General features: G+C 50.5%; 2 protein-coding genes and 1 non-coding gene across 5 annotated transcripts in view; 1 reads left to right on the top strand and 2 right to left on the bottom strand.

Moving 5' to 3' along the window:
* Window positions 1–930: 930 nt before the first annotated feature.
* Window positions 931–3,345, bottom strand: Rpl12 (ribosomal protein L12). The gene is made up of 6 exons (XM_055600079.1): window positions 3,210–3,345; window positions 2,899–2,972; window positions 2,142–2,240; window positions 1,772–1,853; window positions 1,118–1,317; window positions 931–979 (listed from the first exon to the last, which is right to left on the bottom strand). Exons 1-6 carry the CDS (start codon window positions 3,244–3,246, stop codon window positions 974–976), a joined length of 498 nt encoding a protein of 165 aa, XP_055456054.1. The 5' UTR covers window positions 3,247–3,345; the 3' UTR covers window positions 931–973.
* Window positions 1,402–1,530, bottom strand: LOC129671830 (small nucleolar RNA SNORA65). Its single transcript, XR_008719418.1, has one exon. It is a non-coding gene; the product is annotated as a small nucleolar RNA SNORA65 (small nucleolar RNA).
* Window positions 3,346–3,420: 75 nt separating the features above from the next.
* Window positions 3,421–22,875, top strand: part of Lrsam1 (leucine rich repeat and sterile alpha motif containing 1) — a 38,620-nt gene continuing 19,165 nt past the window's right edge. For 2 of the 3 annotated variants that reach the window (XM_055600934.1, XM_055600936.1), the window contains exons 1-15: window positions 3,421–3,487; window positions 3,886–4,015; window positions 5,427–5,519; window positions 6,540–6,596; window positions 7,437–7,481; window positions 8,657–8,734; window positions 10,418–10,486; window positions 11,184–11,268; window positions 12,025–12,146; window positions 14,953–15,043; window positions 18,090–18,220; window positions 19,920–19,949; window positions 20,070–20,192; window positions 20,469–20,608; window positions 21,250–21,294. In XM_055600934.1, the coding sequence (XP_055456909.1) occupies window positions 5,448–5,519; window positions 6,540–6,596; window positions 7,437–7,481; window positions 8,657–8,734; window positions 10,418–10,486; window positions 11,184–11,268; window positions 12,025–12,146; window positions 14,953–15,043; window positions 18,090–18,220; window positions 19,920–19,949; window positions 20,070–20,192; window positions 20,469–20,608; window positions 21,250–21,294 (1,088 nt within the window). In that variant the 5' untranslated portion in view covers window positions 3,421–3,487; window positions 3,886–4,015; window positions 5,427–5,447. Of the gene's footprint in view, window positions 3,488–3,885; window positions 4,016–4,676; window positions 4,788–5,426; window positions 5,520–6,539; window positions 6,597–7,436; window positions 7,482–8,656; window positions 8,735–10,417; window positions 10,487–11,183; window positions 11,269–12,024; window positions 12,147–14,952; window positions 15,044–18,089; window positions 18,221–19,919; window positions 19,950–20,069; window positions 20,193–20,468; window positions 20,609–21,249; window positions 21,295–22,875 lie in introns of all 3 variants that reach the window. The other variant, XM_055600935.1, reaches the window with a different exon arrangement.

The raw sequence follows: 22,875 nt of genomic DNA on the forward strand, positions 1-22,875 counted from the left end.
GAACTGGGGTTACAGGTGATTGTGAGCGCCCCATATGGGTACTGGGAACTGAACCCATAAGTTTCAAACCAAAAAAAAAAAAAAACCAGAGGAAAAACCTTTCAGTCTTTTGCAAGTATGAGGTTAGGGCCAGGTTCCACCATACATCTTGCCTGTCAGATCTCTGGATTGTTGAGCCACCACGTGGTTGCTGGTAATTTTATGAATTTTGGAAGAACAGACATTCCTAACCTCTGAGGAAACTGCCTCAGTTTTAGTTTGGGGTTTTTGCAGTACATGAGTTAACCTTATGCTTTGTAGTAGTTTTGGCCCAACTCCCCTTTGGAAATTTGTTTATGCTTGTAAATGAATCCCCATGTGTATAGGTGCTCACACAGCAGGTGGCACCAAATCCCTAAGGGCTGGAATTGCAGTTGGTTTTGAAGCTACTTCATATGGTACCAGGAAACTCATGTAATCTTAATCTGGGCTGGAGATATGGCTCAGCAGTTAAGAGCACTGACTGCTAACTTCAGAACTCAATTCCCATCTGAGATCTGACCCTCTTCTAGAGAGCAGGCACACATGCTGGTAGAACACTGTATACACAATCTTTTAAAACTGACCTAACCTCAACTAGACAGACTAGGGCAGGATTCTCCCTGGCAGCCCTGGGCCTCCATAACCACACCTTTCCTTCTTGGCTGTTAGGAGCCTGTCCCACAATGCAAAGAACTCAAGAAATTAAATATCAGTAAATCAAAGAATCCAGTTAAAAATGGGATAAAGAACTAAACAGAGGAATAGCAAATGGCAGAGATGTTCACTGTCCTTCGTCATCAGGGAAATACAAGTCTATTACTTTGTGCACCCTCGATTTCTGACACCATACCCATACTAAATATCCCAACGCAGGCCCTGCCCAAAAAAAAAAAAAAAAGCAGCCAGGCGCAGTTTATCAGATGGTTCTTTATTTAAATACTCTTGTTGCTTCTTAACTCTGTGGGAAAGAGAAGAAAAGTTTCAATCACAATGGGGCATAGACACACAAAGAATTTTCACCCCATTAAGACAGAAGAGCACAGCCCCCCACCCTGTGTTCCCCTAGTAACAAGGGGAACCATGCAAAATCACTTACAGCTGGGCACTCCATCGCACCACTGTTGATGTCATCTATGATGTCATGAGGGTGGCGGCCATCCACATTGCAGCCCACAGACTGTGCAGTACCCAGGATCTCCTTAATAGTTCCAGAAAGCTCTCTGGCTAAAGAACGGTGTCTCATTTGTCTGGCAATGTTGACAATCTCATCAAAGGTAATATTTCCACTGTGTTTGACTGAAGGAAAAAAAAAAAACACACAAAGGCTTCTTAAAAGCTTGTACCCAACCTGAGTAAAGATCCCGATTTTACTGATCTCTAGGCTGTTCCCATGCTTTCGGCACAGAGTCATCCACATGTAGGACAACCCTGTTTCCTAAAAGCTGGGGCTTACTGTCAGCTCACCACTGGATTGCACCAGCCAACAATACGGTCAGGTGCAGTGGCGGGTGGCTAGGGCAGAAATCAAGCCCTCACCAGCTGCCCTAGCACACTATTTTAGGGATAGAAACCAACAGCCTTACCCCCCCCCCGTATAAATCAACCCTGGGGTACTAACTCTTGATCCCTGCACCCAGAGGAAGAGCCATGCACCAAAGTTATCCCATTCCAACCCTAGGTTTCATCAAGTGGCACTCCTCCGCCAAGCAGCAAACTTGAGAGGGGACCCAGGGGACGGCAATCAACTCACTGTTCTTCTGCTTCTTTCTGTCTCTTGGTGGCTCCTTGAGTGCTTTGATGATCAGGGCAGAAGCAGAAGGCACCACCTCAATCTGTGAGAGAAACTTGATATGAACACACAGCCCAGGAAAGCTCCAATAATACAACCACTAAAACAGGCTAAAGGTGCCAGCAAGATAGCTATGAAGGTACTTCCTGCTGAGCCTGACCTGAATCAAATCCCTAGGACCTCCTGCACCCTGGCACTCACCACCTATCTGCACAATAAGCATTTCTGCCTTACAGCTTTCCCACAAAGATAAAACTGCCTGTTGCACCAGGGCAGTAAGATCTTTCTACTACCCATGATTCCCTCCCCCCACACCAAGCACTGTAAATACCTGGGCCTGTCTGTTCTGGATGGTCAGTTTCACTGTAATCCTCAGACCTTTCCAGTCACCGGTAGCCTTGGCAATGTCATCACCAACTTTTTTTGGAGACTGCAGAAATAACGGCATCAATTACCACGTACCCCAAGTTGAAGCCACAGCCTTTTAAACTCACTGCTTACCAGGACTCCAGCCTCCCAGCACCATTCCAGACGAGCCTGCCCACCATGGTCTCATTTACTAAGCCAACTCTACTCTATTGGCTAACGATGCAAAACAAACTGAGCTTTAAACGATAGGTTTGCATGTGTTACCTACGGAGGATGCTCCTTTAACAGCATAAGCCAGCGCCTAGGACGTAACCACCCACACACCGAATGCACTGCTCCATCCAGGAACAAGGTTAGGAACACCACCTCCTGTCGCCATGCACCTGATGTCAGAGCTTCCACTTGACCTCTAGAAAGGCCAAGGGAAGCAGGAGTGAACCTGCAACACGGCTCAGCTCAGAGGAAAGGCATATCCAACCAAGCCCGAGGACTACAACTGTGGCGTGGTACGAGCCCTACATAGGTTATCGTAACTTCTCTATGGCCCCTACACATTACCCGAGTTTGAATCCCAGCATCCACATGGTGGCCCACAACAGACACGTGGCGCCGGCTTCAGACCTCCAAAGGAACACGCACACATGCAGGCAAAACGCCACGGAAGTTACACGTCTGCGCTCACGGTAATATGCCTAAAGGTCGCGGCAGCGACGACTTACCAGACCCAGAGGGCCGATCTTGGGGGCCAACGCGGACGTGGCACCGACCTCACCTCCGGTGCACCTCAAGTACACTGAGAAAATGCACAATTAGAACCTCTGCGGAGAGCGCTGCGCCGCAGGCCGCCCTGCGCGCTGCCCTCGGGCCGCAGACCTCGCGGGGCCACAGGCGCACCGGCTGCAAAAGCGTCGGCACTCCCTCCCCATTTACACACGAAAAAGCTGAGGCCCAAGGGAGACCCGCCAGGCGCGGGGACAGCACGCGGCGGGAAAGGCTCCGCCCGTGGCCCGGCCGCGGCGGGGGCACGCACCGACTTTGATCTCGTTGGGGTCGAACTTGGGCGGCATGGTGGAGGCGGCTGGTGTCGGATGAACCCGGATTCGGGACGACCGAAGAAAGTTGCACCGTTGCCTCCTCCGAGCCGAAAGCGGAAAAGACAGATCCCACCCCGCCCACGCCGGATATAGTCGGAAAAGCTCAGCTCTCGCGATAGCCGCTGTCTCCGCCCAGTCTCTGGGCGACGCCCTCGCCGTCCTGTTTTTTATGGGCAGGCGTCCGCGGTTGAGGACTGGAGAGCTGGGTATATGGGTGAGCTGGGGATTCTGAAGGGGTGGGTGTTCGGAGCACCTTACCCCGGTATAGTCAGAGTAGAGGGGCTGCCCCCGAGGTCCTGGTTCCTGATGTAAATACTCCACGTTCCCTTCTCATAAGGGTGACTCTAGAGTCCGTGGTATCTAAACCCAGGGTCCCACCCCTCCCCTAAGGGATCCGCACCTGTCATGCGGGACCCCCAGACCAATGCTATCCTAGTACCCTTCTAATGCATTTACAGTTGTATGCATTTTAGTTATAGGAGCAAACTGTTAGGGTCTAAATCATGACTCTTAATTCTGCAGTCCCTGGTTTTTGGAGTCTCAAGACTTTGTCATCCTGAGCTGCATGATTTTCGGTTTTAGAGTTTTGGTCCTCACTTCCTATGTTTACAGGAAACCCGATTCCAGGTCAGCTTTCTGAGGCCGACGATCTGCATCTATGACCAAACCCTCAGAGTGATTGGCCTTCCTTGAGGTCCACCCCAGAATCATCGGTGGAGGACCTCTCCATCCACAAAGCCAGGTCAGCCTCTAGCCAGCCGTTCTGGGGAAGGATGGGTGTGGCTCTCCACAACCAAACTGAACCATCAGGGAAGTTCAAACCAGATTTGAAAGAATCCTGTTGAGAACTACTAGAGAAGAGGACTTGGGGGAGAGATAGTCATTGAAGAGAACATTTGGATACCTAGAACAGGAGAACAGGGCTGTGGGAGGACTGGTCTTTAGTGAGCAGAAGGCTAAAGTCAGGTTGTCTGTAAGGGACAGAGGAGAACTGTTTTTACATCATCCCTCAGAAGTGCCGGCAAGTGAGTGAGGAAAGAGCCTGAGCTGGCCTTGCAGGCCTGGCAACCCCTTCCTGCAGCCCACACCCATGCATGGAGATGTGATGTGTCTTCAACTGCAAGACTCCTCTAGCCCTTTTCTCCCTGGCACCCGTAATAGTCCCTGATCCATTTGTCCTGTGTGTGGAGCGCTGTGTCAGATTCTATGGCATACACCTGAAATACATGAAATCGTTGAGCCCCACACAACCCAGCAACATCACTCCACCCTACAGATGAGGAACAGGCTCTGACGGGTCTCCCAAAGTGACACAGCTGATGTGTTGGGTGTCAAAGCCTATGCTGTTAGCTACACATTTCCTCCAGATGATTGCTTCCTTCTTGTTGCTGGCCCTCATACAGCACTGGAAGTATGGGTACCCAGCTTCTGAGTTCAGGACAGAATGATTAACTTGGCGGAACTGTGAGATCCAGGGAGCTTCGCAAGCTACTCAGGATCACCAGACTTGAAAGGCAAGTGCCCCAGGCTGGTTTCTCTGCAGTCCAGGTCATACAGCCAGATCACTGAGCTTCATGAGCAGCTGATTCCCCACGGGGCTATAGTGAGAACCAAGTGAACAATAGCTGTGAGGATGGTAAGGTGTCTGAAGACTACATTTTAATTTTCATTTAACTTAGTCTTGACGTAGTTGAGTTTCCCAAGTCATGACTACCTCCAGCTGGCTCTAGATGGTGCCATTCTGACAGTTCCAGCGCTAGAAGTGACTCATCCGCTGGATCTGTCTAGAGTCCATGGAGAACATCCTTGGAAGGCACATGGAGGAACCATCCCTACGGTGGGGAAAACGTGGGGCTCAGCACAAGGAAAGTGATGCCAATGCCTCGGAGGGTCAGTGGCAAATTAGGCCAAACCCAGAGCACCTGGCCTGCTTTATGTTCTTTCATCCCTATTTTGTGTTTATTGCTTTGTCAACAAAACAGAATGTTGAGCCCTGCCGTGTGGGCTCAGGGCTCACCTGAAAGAGGCAGACAGCCCTGCCCACATGGAAGTCACGTCCAGCAGGCCAACTGCCTGCATCTCTGAGCTTCCTGTCCGCAGTGTCAGGCTCTGTCTGCAAGTTCCCAGGCGCTGACTTCTGTCCCATGCTCCAGGGTCCAGAAGAACTCAGGAGGATGCCCCTCTTCTTTCGGAAGCGGAAACCGAGTGAGGAGGCTCGGAAGCGCCTGGAGTACCAGATGTGTCTGGTAAGGCACAGCGTATGGTCTCTGACTCCTAGGCTCCGCCTCTGCCCCTGGGATGTAGCCAGGGTGTTTGCTGTGCCTTCGCACCATGGGAGTGCCCTTCCTCACGGGCTGAGTGCATGGCACTACTGGCTGCTTTCTTTCCCTGCTGGACCTCAGTCACTAGCCCACCTGCCAAATGGACCAGTAAAAGCAGGCTGTGGCCGTGAGCCCTTTCAGCTCCTTACATCTATGTTTCTCTTCTTATTTTCTTGTACATTTTTTGTTTGTTTGTTTTGTTTTATTTTGTTTTGTTTGTGGCTTGCCCCAGCCCTTGGGAGGCAGAGGCAAGAAGATTGCCACAGCTTCAAAGCTATGAAGGGCTACAGAGTGTGAGCTCTAGGTCAGCCTGAGCTATAGCCTGAGATCTTCTCGTGCGTAGATGGCTGAGCTTGCCGATAGTGTCACCAGGAGAGAGCTGCAATGCAGTACCCCGCACAGCCACTGATGGCAGATTAACGAGTCCTGGAAGGTGTTGTGCGTAGTGAACAAACAACAACCAAAAATAAATAAACAAACAAACTTCAAAGCTGAAAACAAAGCAAAACCAGTTACCACTTTAAGAACTTAAACGCCACGAATATGGAAACCTTTATGGAATTAACAGAGCTTTTGTAAACACACAGGAGTTGAAGACTTTTTTTTTTTTTTTTTTTTTTTTTGGAGGGATGAGAGGCATTTCTCTTTATAGCCTTGGCTATCCTGAAACTTGATCTGTAGACCAGACTGGCCTTGAACTCAGAGATATACCTGCCTCTGCCTCCCAAGTGTTGGGATTGAAGGCGTGCACCACCACTGCCTGGGACACTTGACTTTTTCAAAGACCTTTCTCTCAAGCCTGTACAGAGAGCTAATCCCTGGAAGCAGCAAGCAGGAGGATGAGGAGTTAGAGACCAACTTTGTCCACATGATGAGTTTGAAGCTACGTGAGACCCTGTCTCAAAAACACTTATTCATAAACTTTTTTTTTTTTTTTCTCCTTAGGCAAAAGAAGCCGGGGCAGATGACATTCTTGATATCTCTAAATGTGAACTCACTGAGGTAAACTGGGGACGTTTAAGGCTGTGAAATAATTGGGCCCTGTGTCCTTGGGCCCAATAAACAGATGTGGGCTGCGACTTTCAAAATGGCAGAAGTAAAGATGGGCAGATGGCTCCAAGTTAAACACTTGCCCTGTAAGCGTGCGTCCCCTGGGGCTTGCTGACCAACCATCCTAGCTGAATCAGTGAGTTCAGTGAGAGTCTGTCTCAGAAACCTAAGGAAGGGCATAAGACACTCGGGATCAGCCTCTTGAGTGTGTGCATGTAGAAGCCCTAATTAAGAGATGTTCCTTTTATTTCGTTCTTGCCCAAAAGAATTGAGATGATCTTTTGGCCTCAGCATATTCTCCAGAAGTCAGGGCCTACTTAGAAAATGAGCCAGGGATAGCGGAGTGCCCCTTTACTCCCAGCATTCCATTTGGAAGGCAGAAGTAGGGAGGATCATAAGTTTGAGGTCAGCCTGGGCTACATAGTAAAACTGGGAATCAAACTCAGTGGTGGAGTTTGTCAAGCATGCACGATGCCCTGGGTTCAGTCCCTAGCACTGTGGGAAGAAGGGGAGCACATCTATAGATTCCTGAGGTGCTGGAGGAGCTGGTTCTCTACCCCCTGAAGGTTCCTGACACCACAGAGTATGTCCTGCCATCTGATTGGAGGAGGGCCGACAATACCCCCAGCCCCATTCTTTCCCAGCCCTCTCCTAGCTGAGCACTATTCTCCAGGTCAGAGGTTTCCTGTTCCGGGTCACCTGCCACACTTCCCAACACCAGAGCTACCACTAAGAGAGCAGGCAAGACACTGGCAGGCGAGGCAGTACTGACTCTTCTTTTTCATTTCTTAGATCCCATTTGGGGCCTTTGCAACATGCAAAGTTCTGCAGAAAAAGGTGAGCAGGGTCATGGCTCAGAGAAAGACCTACTGAGTATCTGCTTGGGGGAAACCACTGGAATTTAGAGGAGCCATCATCTACACAGCCACCTTTCTTCTCTCTGCCTTCACCCTTCTGGCCTGCAGTATAGGTTGTCACAATTAGGAAAGCAGACTCCGAGGTTGGACACTCTGGGCTGCGCCAGGCTCTGCCTCTCACTAGCTTTGTGACTTAGCCTCCTTACATGTTCACAGCTCTGTCTTTTTCTTTTATTAATTAGAATTTTGTACATATGGGTATTCTGCTTATGTGTCTGTCTGTACCACATGCCTGTGTGGTACCTGGAGAGGCCAGAGCCCGTCAAAATCTCTGGAACTGCAGTTCTACATGGTTCTGAGCCACCCTGCTGACGCTGGGAACCAAACCCCTGGGTTCTCTGGAGGAACAGTTAGTGCTGTCAATCACTGGGCCATCTCCAGGCCACAGCCCCTTTCTTCATCTGTGGAGTGAAGAAGACGTAGCTGTGTCCTGGTGTTACATGATTTAAATGAGTGATAGAGGAGTCTGCCTGTCATACAGTTATCCTCCCCGCCCCCAGTGTCTTAACTGACTGCATTTTGGCAGTCCCTCAGAATTAGAAGGGGATGGAAGCATTTTCAGAAGGTCGTTCTAGGCTGTGCGTACGGGTGGGTGCGTGCACACCTCCAGATCTGGACACAGAAAGGTAAAATGTGTTCCCTGCCAATAGTGAAGTGAAATTCTTACTTGTAAAACATCAGAGCAGGAGTTAATGTCTAACAGAAACAGCCACGGTTGACACAGGCTGAGTAGCAGACCACGTGACAGACAGCCTGGGCTAAACACTGTTCAACCAGTTAGCTTATTAATTATCATGGCTGCCCTTGAAGAACTGCACTTTATTGCTCTATTTCCCATGAAACATTAGCTCCAGGAAAGGCTGCGCTCATGATAACTGATCCCTTCTCAGAACAGGAGGCATACATAATTAGACCCCCAGATTCTTTCACCTGGGAATTTCAGCCATCTGAGTCAGGTTCAGAAGTGCCCACGGTTCTGACAGCCTCCCCGCAAACATTCAAAAAGCACAGCGCGGCCGCCCTGTGCCAAGCTTGCCCTTAGCCTCCCTGTGTGTTGTTCCTCTGCAACCTGACTCTCTCATCTTTGCCTCACAGGTGTTGATCGTGCATACAAACCATCTCACCTCCCTGCTTCCCAAATCCTGCAACCTCTCGAGCCTTACCACCATCAAGGTACTGGGCCCTCTCTAGGCACTAGGGCCTCTGTGGTGCTCCAGGTGGCAGCTGAGCCCCCACACCCTTCTTGAGTGTTCCCTGTTAATATTTACACTAGATGGTCCTCACAGTACGGTCTGGGTAGTGTTTGGGCAATGTGGTTTTCTCAGTACTCCTGTGTGTTGTTGGTAAAGAAACCAGCCGGAGCTCCTGCCCTCTGAGATTTCTAGGCCGAGTCAGCACAATGGATGAATGAGATGATGGTCCGAACAAGAGGGAACGGGAGGGGATCCAGAGAGTCATTGTGTTTGATACAGTGACCTGGGTGGGCTCTGTTCTAACCGTGGACCCCTCCTAGACATGGTAGAATCATAATACGGTTGCAGTATCAGTCTCCTAAGAGTGAAGACTAGAAGCATGCATTCTCATCCAGCGTTCCATCCTTAGCTCTGACAGGTGTGGCTGCCGCTAGCCTTTGCTCCATAGTGATTCTTTTGTTTTCAGATGTGGTCTCACTATGCAGTCCTGGCTGGCCTAGAACTGGTTGTGTAGTTTAGTCTTGCCTCAGACTCACAGAGATCTATCTCCTGAATCCTGGAATTGAAAGTATGTGCCACCACACCCAGCGCTCAGTGTTTTTAAGAGATTTGTTTTTCAAAGATTTATTTATTAGACATACGATGTTTTGCCTGCTCACCAGAAGAGGGCGCCAGATCTCATTATTGATGGTTGTGAGTCACCATATGGTTTCTGGAATTGAACTCAGGACCTCTGGAAGAATAGCCAGTACTCTTAACCTCTGAGCCATCTCTCCAGTCTGAGATTTATTTATTTATTTATTTATCTATTTATTTATTTATCTATTTATTTATTTATTTATTTATTTATTTTTATTTTATATGTATGATTGTTTGCCTTCGTGCATTATGTGCTTAGGCTTCCCGTGCCTAAGCACGCCAAAAGAGGGGTCCCCTGGAGTTGGAATTATAGGCTATTTTGAGCTGTCCAGTGTGGGTACAGGGAACCAAACTTAGGTCCTTTGCAAGATCAGCTCTCTAACCCCACTCCATGGCTTTTTGTTCTTTTCTTTATGTTTGTGTGTGTGTGCGAATCAATATGCCCAGGCCTTCCCCATGCTGATTACAGGCTCTGCCACTGAGTCACATCCCAGTCCATGGATAATTCTTATGTTTAATGAAAAGAGAACACTTAAGCCAGACATGGTAGCATAGATCTGCAATCCTGAGCACCGGTGAAGATGCCATGGCAAGCTGCTGGAGCTGGGTGCTGGCACATGCCTTTAGTCCCAGCAGAGGCAGGCAGATCTGTAAGTTCAACGCCAGCCAGGACCGCACGCAAGACCTCCTCTCAAAAGAGAAAGGTAGAGAGAGCGAGACAGCAAGCTGGGCATGGTGGCACACGCCTTTAATCCCAGTACTCAGAGGCAGGTGGATCTCTGAGTTTGAGGCCAGACTGGTTCACATAGTGAGTTCCGGGTCAGCCAAGGCTACGTAGGCCAGTCTCAAAAACAAAGAAACAAACAAAACAAAGTAAACAAATAAAAGAACATGAGGTGGAATGCTAAACAGTGGGCTGGAGGAAGGGTCACCCTGTTGTTACCAGGGTAGGAGGTGGCCTTGTCACCTCCCACTCCTCTGGGGTCTAGGATTCTGGGGCCTGACGGACACATCTGTTCTGTAGGTTTTGGATCTCCATGACAACCAGCTGACAGCCCTTCCTGATGACATGGGGCAGCTGACAGCCCTGCAGGTAAGGCTGTAGGACAGACTTGATGATGCTGGGAGGTTCTGATGTGCTGTCGCCGGTGGGCCAGGCTGCTCTCGGCATCAGCGCGTCCTTCACCGGTGCAGCCTGGCTCTGAGGGTCTCCCTCCCAGGACTCAGCATGCGCTTGTGGTATTTTATGGATTCATAGCTTTAACTTCCCCCCAAAAATAAACCCCCAGTAGTACACTTACATACATGTAGGCAGAGTGCTTATACACATAAAATAAAGATGAATTTTCATATATATTTTTTAAACGGACAAATTCTGTACTTTGCTGGCTCCTTGATGCTTTGTCTATAGCTGCTCCTCCACTGTCTGAGTGCTTTACCTCCCTGTTGCTCAGCAGTAGATAACCATACTTTAATTCTCACTGCCTCTCTGAGCCCTTGACAACCTTTCTCCCTCCACATTTGTTCATGCTCTTCCTGGGCATTCTTCATTAGCATTGATGCTGAAGCCTCAAACAGGAGTGTGTCCAAGGGTTTAGACACATGACTTAACCTCTATAAGCTTCAGTCTTCTCATCTCTTTAATGGGACCACAACAACTTATACCTCCCTCTTAGGGCTACCGGAAGAAATAAGGGCAGGTATATTCCATGCCTCGGTGATGCAGGGTTGAGTGTGCAGACAGCCACTGTCGTCCCGCGGCCTCCTCATATCATTGTTTTCTTTCTTAGGTATTGAATGTGGAAAGGAATCAACTGATGCATCTGCCACGCTCTATTGGGAACCTGCTTCAGCTCCAGACCCTTAATGTGAAAGGTGGGTGACACAAGCCCTGTTTATGTCATCCTCAGGGAGTCCAGGATCAGGCCAGCCCTGTCCTTCCAGCACCCACAGGGTGCTCTCCCTGGGAGCCACTGAGTATGACAGTGATGCTGTCATGACTTCCCACTAGATCAGTTTGTCCCGTGGCAACCTGAGGCAGTGTGTCTAAAGAATTCCGTGACCCCTCAGAATCAGAGGCTTGTGGGGCAAAAGACAGGCCATAGTGACAGGTAAGCTCAGTGATGGGAAGTACTGATAGGCAAGACAGAAGGAGGTGCCGCTACAGTGGCTCTGTGTGGCTCGAGACGCTCTGAATAATGCTGGCCCTGTGAATGTGGCTGGCCTGATAAGTCCATGACACAGGCATAGGATGAGGTTTGCCCAGCTAACATGAGGAAGATGAGGCTCAGGTGTGGCCTGCTCAGGATCCCCACCCGACCCCCAGTGAGGTAGTGAGTAGCCAAGATGCCAGGGTAACCATCTTCCAAAGAGGACTTGCCTCACTGTGGCCAAGCTCTTCATCTACTCTTGCTGCCCCTAGACTGTTTACACAGAGTGCCAGCTCATCGTGTGATGGATGGGGAAACAGTGGTGCTGCATTAAAGAGAAAAGGCACGGGAAGGGATGGCCAGGCGTCCTGACTTCTTCAGGAAGTGGCAGAGCCTGCCAGCGTCCCATCCCACATCTTCTGGGTAGCAGGAGGTGGCAGCAGGCTCTGGAGCACTGAGTCTGCCATCTGGGTCTCTGCAGACAACAAGCTGAAGGAGCTTCCTGACACCCTGGGGGAGCTGCGAAGCCTGCGTACCCTTGACATCAGTGAAAATGAGATTCAGAGACTGCCCCAGATGTTGGCGCACGTGCGGACCCTGGAGGTAAGGGTGGACTTCCTCTCCAGTGCTGCTCACCGGAGCAGTCCTCTGAGAGCCTCGACCCAGGCTGCCAGAGACTCGTGTGGTCCTCAGGAGCTCTCAGAGACCGATGTGCAAGTGCTTGTCACGGTGGAACTGCTGCAGTCGTGGAGGTGGGAGGGCATAAGTGCAAAGTGAAGGAGAGCAGATGAATCCAGAAGGTTCCCACTCTATGGCCTTGGGGCCGAACTTTGAAGAGGAATGGGATCTGGGGCGTAGCTGTGGAAATGGGGCACCCAGTGGAGAGAGCAGGACGAAAAGGCGCAGTAAGCAAGCAGGGACAGGAAGTGATAAGGCCAGAAATTACTGTGTCTGGAGCCCAAAAAGCTGGGGGAGAGAGATGGAATCGGGCAAGGGAAATGGTCTCAGTGTGGCAGGGTAGAAACTGCGTCTCCTCAGAGCTCAGGGTGAGTGTACCCCGAGACTCTGAATTGTCATCTCAGGGTGATACAGCGAAGCTCCCCACACCAGGCAGCTCACACAAAAGTATGTCCTCACAACCTGGATGAGAATCCGAAATCCAGGTGTTGACAAGGTTGGTTCCTTTTGAGGCTCTTCTGCAGATGGCCTGTGTCCATTCTCTGTCACTGCGTGTCCATGTCAAATCTCCTGTTTCTTAAAGGACACCAGTTGGATCCAGTGAGGGTCCAGCCTGGCTCTAAATGTAGTGATACTCTGAAGTGCAGGGTTAGGACGTCAGTGTGTGAAGCAGGGACACAGCTCAGCCCACCACAGACGCCAGCACCAGGTAGCCCACTCAGGGACAGTAGGCTCTCACTCATGACAGGGAGGCCTGTTGCTCTTCTAGCACATTTGTGTGTTTGGTGAAACAAAGTCTCATGTAGTCCAGGCTGGCCTTGAATTTACTGTGTAGCTGTGGATAGCCTTGAACTTTCTATCCTCCTGCCTCCATCTCCACAGTGCTGAGATTACAGGTGTGCACAAATACACCCAGTTTGTGTGGTGCCAGGGATCAAACACAGGGTGTCAAGGCAGTGTCAAGCCACCTCCCAGAATCCCTGTGAAGCATGTTAGACTTCTCCAATGAAGAAACCAAGGCACAGTTTATTGGACTTCTTAAAGGCCACACAACCTGGTCATAGATGGGACTGGGATGCCCTCTGGAACAGCCCTTCAGGTTGACACCTTTGTAAAGCTTAGTATGTGGAATGGAGACTTATCTGTCCCAGTGGTAACAGCCTGGCTGAGCATCCCAAAGTCCCCCAGAGGTGAATCACCTCTGTCAGGCCAGACTGCAGAGCACCAGTGTCTGTGGAGGTGGCAGGTGAACAGAGACAGTGTCTGTGACAGGCGCCCATCACAAGGCGGCAAAGTATAATGTGTTCAGTCAGCACCTTCCTGTGCCTCCTAGGAGAACGTTCCATGGCAACGAGAGTTTCCACTGACTGTGTGGCCCAATTCAGTGGCTGCTAGCCATGTACAGCTCCTGAGCGCTTGAAATGTGCCTGGTGTGACTGAACCACTGACTGGTGCTACTGACTCTTTATGAACTCATAAGTAAATGGTCTCGTGTGCTTTGCAGTTACAGATGCATCAGTAGAACTCAGAGCTCTTCCTGAAGCTGATCTGAGATACTAAGAGCCCTCGGGAATTGAGGGCGTGTCTCAGTGGTAGAGCGCTTGCCTGGCATGCTTGAGCCCCAGCCCTGCAACAAGCTCGCATGGGACTCACTTCCCCGCCATATTCCTTTAAAAAAAAAAAAAAAAAAAACCCGTTGGGAGCTTCTTGGCCCCTTGGGCAGACCTTTTCTCAGGGTGAGAACACAGGCATTGTTAACAAGGCCATCTTGTATGCCGTCTCAGTCACATGCTGTCCCCTTAACCTTCCATACATCCTGTCAAGTCAGGGATACTGTGCCTGTGTGACACTCAGAAAGTTATGGCCCAGCACACCTAAGTGACCTGTTTAGGACCTTTTTTCATACTGTGCTGGGCTTTAAAGCCAGGCTGAGTGTCTCTCAAGAGACAGGATCCGTGGCTACTCTCCCCACAGGAAATAGAAATGCTGTCATCTGTACTGATGCCTAAGAGTGGTAGCTACCAAGCCAACATGGGGTTCATATAGCCACAGTGACCCTAACTAATTAAAACTGAAGTGACGACGTCTGCTTGTGACGGTGCACAACTGTAATCATGACACTTAGGCGGAGGCAGGAGGGTCACAAGTTCCAGTGCAGCTTGGCGCACATAACAACATCTTGTCTCAAGAAAAAGAAAAAACATGGGGCTGGGGTAATGACTCAGTGGGAAAAGTGGTTGGAGGACCTGAACTCAGTCCCTAGCGCCAGGGTTATAAAAGCCAGGGCCCTGCAATCCCAGCCCTGGTCGGGCAGAGACAAGTGGGTCCCCCGGGCCTCACTAGCCACCTAACCTAGCCAACTTACACAAGCTCCAGGCCGATGAGAGACCAGGTAAAGTGCATGGCTCCCAGTGACCAGCACTCAGGGTTACCCCCTGGCCCTCCACACATACACACATGCACGAGCACGCAACTCAAGAAGTGCAAATGGCCACGTGATTTGCAGCCACTATACCAGGCAGTGCGGCCCGGAGTCCACGCTTTACTCACCGTGGCTAGTGTCACGCAGGTGGGATTACTGCTCTTCAGATATGGCCCGGGGACCCTGGGGACCCCTGGTAGGTAGGAGAGACAGTAAGCACCCAACTTCATAACGAAGTCAGGTGACTTTCAACTGTGCTGAGCGGTGAAGTGGTGTACCCAGTAAAGAAGGGGTTCCCTGTGTCCACAGACGCTGAGCCTCGACGCCTTGTCCATGGTCTATCCCCCACCAGAGGTGTGTGGCGCCGGCACTGCGGCCGTACAGCAGTTCCTTTGCAAAGGTAAAGGCAGGCCACCCCCAGTGGCCATCCCCTGCCACCAGGCTGGGGACAGCAGAGACCGGCTGGTATAGGCTGCCTGGCTGGAGGTCAGGGCCCAGTAAGGGAAACAGGCACAGTGAAGGATCACAGGGAAGGGAGCTCCCAGGCTGATCTGTGAAAGAGTAGGGTCCAGTGTCTGGATTAGGTTAGGGCTGGGGAAGGCCTGTCTGAGAAAGCAGCATGTCTGACAGCTGAGGGGCAGCTAGGACCAGGAAAAGAGACTGTGTTTAGCAGAGGAGGTGTTTTAAAGGGCCTAGAGGAAGGAAGGGGAGCCTGAGGCATGATGCAGAGAAGGCCAGCGTAGTTGGAGTGCTGGAGGCCAAGAAGGAAAAAATCAAGGGTCAGGGGCATGAAGCCAGGAGATCTGGTTTCACAAAGATCACATAGTAAAGGAGGAGGCAAGAGAAAATGGAAGACAACAAGCTAGGCAGGTCTCTGGGGCCACTTCAGGAGACACCAGTGGCTCCGGGCTTGGAGGAAGAGCAAGGGTAAACAGCACTGAGGACTAAAACCAACCCCCATTGGTCTTGGCACCAGGAGGGAGTAGCATTAGCTGTTGTCAGCTGTGGCTCCAGTCAACTGTGATGCTCCCAGAGTGGAGCCTCCGGTCCTCATGAATTATTCATGATGTGTGCAAAGCAGAGGGAAAGATATCAGTGTGCAAAAGGTCGCAGATCCATTGGCCTGGAGCTGCAGGTCAAACATAGAGCGAAGAACGCTTGCCTGGTATACAAGGCCCTGGATTCCATCCTCTGAGGAAAGACCCAAACCTGATTCCTTCCTAAGTAGGAGACAGACAGCACCAACAGTAAGGCTGATAAGCGTTAGTTAACTAAATCAGACTTGTGTTTAAACAAGGTCAACCATCAGTCTTTGCAGTGTGCACCAATCCAACAGGATTTACTTTTATTTATTTTCTTTTTATTTGCCTTCAGATGTATTGTTATTGTACCAACTTACTGTGCTAGCCTTGAACTCAGAACTCTCTTTGTCAACCAGACTGGCCTAGATCACAGAGAGCCACCGGCCCCCGCCTCCTGAGTGCCGGGGTTGTAGTGTGACCGCTGGTTTAGTCATTTGTCGTTATGACAGCGTGCCTGAAAAAATAACCGAGAGAGGAAGACTTGGCTCTGTGATCAGCTGGCTCCATTGTTTCTGGGCTGTGGTGAGCTGGGCTGGAGCAGAGCTGCTTACCTGTGCTCAGAAAGCAGAGAGACACAGGCAGGATGGGAGATGCGGATACCCAACAGGAAGAGGCAAGCAGGCCCAGCAGACAAAGTCCTGGGCCCACACAGATTGTCTTCTGGCCTCCACATTCGTAGCCTCCCCATGCGTACCCTTCAAAAGCATATTCCCCTGGGGCCTGGAGAAATGGTTTAGTAGTTAAGAGTGCTGGTTACACAGGGTAGCGGTGGCGCACACCTTTAATCCCAGCACTCTGGAGACAGAGGCAGGTGGACCTCTGTGATCTGGGCCAGCCTGGTCTACATAGAGAGTTCCAGGAAAGCCAAGGCTACACAGAGAAACCCTGTTTCAAAAACCAAGGCAAAATGATCTCCGGTCCAAGGTCAGGCTATGACATCTGAGAGACCCTGTCTCTAGAGGCTGGAGAAGTAGCTCAGCGGCTGTGTCTCTGCTGGACATGAAGCCCTAAGTTCAAGCCCCGGGACCACATAGTGTGTGTGCAGAATGGCACAGACCTATAATCCTAGCATTCCAGAAGTAGAAGCAGGTATATGGTGCAGTTGAAGGCCAGCCTGAGTCATTTGAGATCTGGTCTCCAAATAAATAAATAAGAAATTATAGCTGGGTATAGGAATGAATACTTGGAAAGGTAAGACGGGGAGATCAGAGTCAGTCCTGAATCAGCCTAGGTTACATAGCAAGTTCAAGGTTAGCCTGAGCTATGTCTCTCTCTCTCTCTCTCTCTCTCTCTCTCTCTCTCTCGCTCTCCTCCTCCTCCTCCCTCTCCCTCCTCTGCCCCCTCTCCGTCCCTCTCTGTGTTGTCACTATCTGTTTAAGCTAAACATTCAGGTCTTCAACTCAGTTCCGTGACCAGGTGTTTGCCCAACAGAAAGAGAAGCCATGTTGCCTACAGATGCTCACAGTCTCACTGTTGGCAATAGCAGTGCCCACCAGTAGAAGAGTGAATGAACTGTCTCATACTCACATGGGAATAGCACACAGCACTGGAAAGGACAAACTACATGCAACAAGCTGGAAGAGTCTCTGCCACAGAGTAGAGGGAGAGAAGCCAGGCACAGGGCAAGGACGCCTATGCGTTCCAAGCCAGCACTGCCCCTGCTTGTAGGGGTGTGTTTGCCTTTAACTGTTCTTTGGGCTGTGGCAGAACTATTGTCTAGTATACATGAGGCTCTGGCTTCAGTTCCCAGCTGCTAAAATAAAGGAAAAAAAAATTTTTTTTTCTGGGTAGAGTATTATTCACCTATAATGCTTACACATTTGGGGAAACAGAAGCAGGAAGATTGTGAATTTGAGGCCAGCCTGGGCTACCTACTGAGACTCTCAGTACCGAAGTAATGTTTTAAGATTCTCTTAATGTTTGTGTAAATGATAGACATAAAAATAAAGCAGTAAATATGCATATACTGGTTACAGAGCTCAAGTACATATGACATCATACATTTCCCTCCCTAGGGAATTGAACTTGGGCCCTCACATGCAAGGGCTCCACCGTTCATCCCAGCCCTTTTTCTGCTTTTCATTTTGAGACAGAGTCTTGCTTCATTACTCCGGCTGGCCTTGAACTTGTTCTGTAGCCCTGGGAGGCTTAGAACTTGCAGCGGTTCTAATTTCTGAGTAGCTGAGATTACAAGCCTATGTCACCAGCCCGGATATCAAGCAATAATTATTAGACAGCAGGGAGGCCCAGCTTAGGGAGATGAGAGTGGACTGAGCCAGTGAGGCGGCTGCAGTGGAGGAGAGCAAGGGTGGCAGGAGCAAGCAGCTGGGTGCTCCTGGTCAGCCAGTGCCCCGTCTCACACAGAGTCAGGCCTGGAGTACTACCCACCTTCTCAGTACCTACTGCCAGTCCTGGAGCAGGATGGAGCTGAGAACTGCCAGGACAGCCCCGATGGACCCATAAGCAGGTTCTCCAGGGAGGATGCTGAGTGGCAGGTAAGGGGTGTGCCTGCGTGGGTGTGCCTGCGCAAATTTGGAGGGCTGCTGGCATAAGGGGTGCTCAGAGCTGTACCCACAGATTCCTCCTTTCACACCCACACACTCAACTGTCCTAGGCCACCAGCTAACCACCCATCAGCTGTCCAGGTGTCTCTGTTCCCTGAGCAGACCATGTCCATTTCCCACAGCATAATGGGACAAGCCATTCCACCTGGACCTCTTCCCCACTCATTCTTCCATTTTCATATTTTATTGTACTTATTTTTTATTTTTAATATTTATCCAAGGATGGCCTTGAACTTTAAAAGGTTATTTATTTGTGTGTGTGTGTGTGTGTGTGTGTGTGTGTACACCTGTGTACCCTGGCACACATGTTGGGGCCCGAGCATGACTTTGTAGGAGTCTCCTCTGCTCTTCCGTGGGTTCTGGTTGACCACAGACTGCCATGCTTGTATGAAGCACTTCACTGCTGCTGAGCCCTCTCTCCAGCCTCTCAGTTTATTTTTAAAACTTTTACTGCATTTATTTTTGTGGAGAAGAAAGAATGCACATGAAGATCAGAGGACTCTCAGGAGTCCATCCTTTCCTACCACCTGCGGGTCCTAGGGATCAGACTCAGTAGGCATAACCTCCACCTACTGAGCCATGTCTCTAGCCTGGTTCTCAGGTTAGACATTGTGTCCTGTGAGTGTCGCCAGCCTAGGTCAGATCTGCTCTGGGCTCTGGTGTCGTTCCCATTGCCCTGCAAGCACTCACCAGAGCTGAACTGAATAAAAGATTGTGTGTAAATACTTTGGTTACAATCCATCCCCGTTGCTTGTTGGAGCTTCCAGGCACACAGGAGCATGTCTGCATTGTTCTTTGTGTCCCCGATACTTCCTGACCACATGCCACTCACTGGTCAGGACAGCCCCATGACTCAGGTCTAGGGAAAGAGGCGCACAGGTCAGCACCAGTGGCACGAAGGCTTTTTTTTGAAGTCCCCAGCTGTGGGCCAGCATGGCACAGGCTCAGGAGGAGGAGGAGGAGGCTCAGCAAAGTTAGCCACGGTCATCTGGTGCACCTGCTATTGGAGCAGGCAGGACCTGCCTCTGCCCACCTGTGCTCTCACCGGCCACGGGCAGGAACCCCAGCTGCCTGCTGTGCCGCTGCCTGCAGTGTGCCTTTGCTCGTCAGAGTCTTTCACCACTTTGCATTGTTGATGGGAAGGCATCTGTGACCATCTCTCTAAGCAGTTACAGAAACTGGAGAAGGAAGAGGTGGCTAAGCAGCAAGCCTGTGCCTGTTGCACTTGAGAGCATCTTTAGTGCCATGCCTGTTGAGCCATATCTGAGTTAATCTCCAGTTCCTCTCGGTAAAGCTTCTCCAGGAACCTATACAGTACCTTTGTGCTTGCAGAGGTCTGGGTGGCCAGAATTGAGTGCTGCGGTGTGTTACTCAGATAGCCAGGGAGGCAGATGGACCCTGTTTTGATCTTTCTGGAGCCCCAGGCCACCTGCCCAGCACTGCCTTGTAGAGCTGTCTTGGAGCTCCTTCCTTCCCATGACGTCAAGCATACAGTTCTTGCTCTGGAGCCCCCAGGACCCTTTATCAGCTCCCACCCTTCCGTGTTATCCCATGGAGCAGGCTGGGAGGGCTGGGCAGGCCATGGAACCACAGCCACCGCTCTGACCTCACTCTGCTCTTCTTCCTCCAGAATCGGTTTTCTGACTATGAAAAGAGAAAGGTAAGGGCTCTTCCCTGCCACTTTTCTTCTCCCTGAGGATTACAGCTCCTCAGAGAGTTGAGGGACAGCGTCCTCCTGGCTCTGCTTTAGACATTAAGGGCAGGCATCTTGTTCCCACAGGAGCAGAAGATGCTGGAGAAGCTGGAGTTCGAGCGGCGCCTGGACCTTGGGCAGCGGGAGCATGCTGAGCTGCTACAGCAGAGCCACAGCCACAAGGACGAGATCCTGCAGACGGTCAAGCAGGTGCGAGGCCACACACCAACCGGCCTGCGCCCTAAGGCTCTGGCCTCCTGCCTTAGGCCATGGCCCCAAGGAAGTGGTAAAGTAGGGCATTAAGCTGTCCCATCATCCCCTGGAAGCGGGAATGGAGGCCCTGACTAGATACGCTGGTCAACTTCCTTGGCCACAGTGGACACGGAAGGGACCAGGCCCAAGGTCCCAGAAGGACGTGCAAAGTGAGATAGGAACCCCACTCTCCTTCCTCCAGTCAAAACCCCTACTGTGCCTCCCACACTGTAGGAGCAGACACGGCTAGAGCAGGGCCTGAGTGAGCGCCAGCGCTGCCTGGATGCGGAGCGGCAGCAGCTGCAGGAGCAGCTGAAGCAGACAGAGCAGAGCATCTCCAGCCGAATTCAGAGACTGCTGCAGGACAATCAGAGGTCAGTCCTGGCCAGCCCCCAGAATGCCGTCTGAGGGACAGGGACAACAGGGTCTCCTCTCGCCTTCATCCCTGCCCAGGCATTCCTCTGCTAGGATCCAAGAAAGGTGCTTCAGTGTGCTCTGGTTTCCAGGAAACCAATTTTGGGGGGATTACAGAGAAGGGTTCTGTCACAGGGCTGCTGACAGCACTTAGCCAGCACCCCAGCCCACCCCCATTCCTCACACCCATTTCCCATCTGTATATCAGCAGATGATAATCACAGTCTTCCTGCATTTGGCTTCCAAGTAGCCTGTTGCCCGAGGTCAGCTGCTCACCCTATAGGAAACAAATTGTCTTGTGTAGGAACCACCAACAGCTGATGATGGGATTGGAGAGAGAAGAGCCAAGGGGAGACCTCAAGAAGCCTGAAAACATCTAGTTAGGGGTCTATCAGTGACACAGCGAGCGGATACAGGAACACTCTTACCAGTGTCCTAAGAAAACAGACGAGGCTCTCTGTCGCAGGAGAAGCCTAGAGAGCGTCACAGTGAGAACAGAGCTCCTGGGTACTAGACTCAGCCAGTGTGGTGAGGTGAGCAGCTTGGTTAGAAGCAGGATCACTGGTGCCACAGGGCCTATCTCTGATTTTTTTCCCCACAGGCAAAAGAAGAGCTCTGAGATTCTGAAATCACTGGAAAATGAGAGGTGAGTGATTCTTCTAGGACCATGTGTCTAGAGAAAGTTCCCTGGGTGCTCACAGCTCTGGGGAGTGGATACCCTGGGACACTCAGCTCTGGGGACAGACACCCTGGGTGCTCAGAGTTCTGGGGACAAACACCCTAGGTGCTCACAGCTCTGGGGACAGACACTCTGGGTGCTCACAGCTCTGGGGACAGACACCCTGGGTGCTCAGCTCTGGGGACAGATACCCTAAGTGCTCACAGGTCGAGGGAAAGACGCCCTGGGTGCTCACAGCTTTGTGGACAGACACCCTAGGTGCTCAGCTCTGGAGAGAGGGAGCCATAGACTCCTCCAGCTTGTACTGGGAAGTCTTTCTGATGCTCTAGAAGAGTCACCTCTTGACATCTAACTAATAATGGTTCTCTGAGTTTCTTAAAATATATGTACACTTGTGAAAAAAACTCAGAAATACAAAGGAAGGAAGATGTATCTGTGATGTCTGTCTGTACTTCAGGTATAAAACATTTTTAAAAATTAGTCCAGGTATGGTAGCACATGCTTTTAATCCCAGCACTGAAAAGACAAAGGCAGTCAGATATCTGTGAGTTCAAGACCAAGCTGGTCTACATAGTAAGCTTCAGAACAACCAGGGCTATAAAATTTTAAAAAACACACACTTGTAGAAGTAAAAAGAATGTGGTACTTTTATCCCCCAAGCAGCTGCTGCTCATGTCCCTGAAATTAGTGAAGTATTTACCTAGAACCTCACACATACCCACCCCCTCACACCCTCACAACCCCTCTTTCCCAGCTGCTCTAAACCTTCTGTGGATGCCTTGTAATGCCTAATACAATGCAAATACTATGCAAATAGCAACTCAGCCCCATTAGGGGAAAATATGTTTATACTAGTACAGACACAGCATTTTTCCAAGTATTATTGACAAGCAGTTGGTTGAATCTGCAGACAGAACCCACAGTTACACAGGACTGACTGCGTCCCTCCATTGCTAGAATCGGGAGGATTAAAGCAGAATAGACACAGCATCACTCTTCAGGTGTTTTGCATGTGGAAAGCAAGGGGACCCATCCCCAGAGTTGCCACTGGGCATCTGTGATAGACAGGAAGTACAGGTGGTAGTCCTTGTTTTTTTCGCTTGAGTGTATTAACCAAGTTGGCTACCTGGAGGTAGATACCACATATGTCTTCAGGGAAAGTAATAGGTCAAGCTTGGGACACAGCTGTCATTGTGGCCTTAGGGAAGTGGAGGCAGGGAGTTCAAGTCCATACCATACCAGAAAGGGACTGAAAGAGCTTGCCATAAAGGCTTGAGGACCTGAGTTCAGACCCAACCTTAGCATCTACATAAAACCCAAGCATGGCAGTGCATACCTGAATACTACAAGTAGCCTACAAACAGGAATCCAGAAGGCTCACTAGACAGCCAGCCTAGTGAAACTAACGAGCTTCAGGCTCAGTGAAGAACCCTGTCTAAAAAGATAAAGTGGAGAGGGATAGAGGAGGACATCCAGCTTTGACCCATGGCCTCCTCAGACAACACACACACACACACACACACACACACACACACACACACACACACA

The sequence above is a fragment of the Psammomys obesus genome, unplaced genomic scaffold (genome assembly GCF_907164565.1).
Source record: "Psammomys obesus unplaced genomic scaffold, mPsaObe1.curated_primary_1811, whole genome shotgun sequence".
Classification (NCBI taxonomy): Eukaryota; Metazoa; Chordata; class Mammalia; order Rodentia; family Muridae; genus Psammomys; species Psammomys obesus.

Coding starts and splice junctions, on each gene's coding strand:
- Rpl12 (XM_055600079.1), bottom strand. CDS start 3,246: ATGCCGCCCAAGTTCGACCCCAACGAGATCAAAGTCG. Junction 2,241..2,898: donor AGATCGGCCCTCTGGGTCTG/GTAAGTCGTCGC, acceptor TTATTTCTGCAG/TCTCCAAAAAAAGTTGGTGA. Junction 1,854..2,141: donor TCCAGAACAGACAGGCCCAG/GTATTTACAGTG, acceptor TTTCTCTCACAG/ATTGAGGTGGTGCCTTCTGC.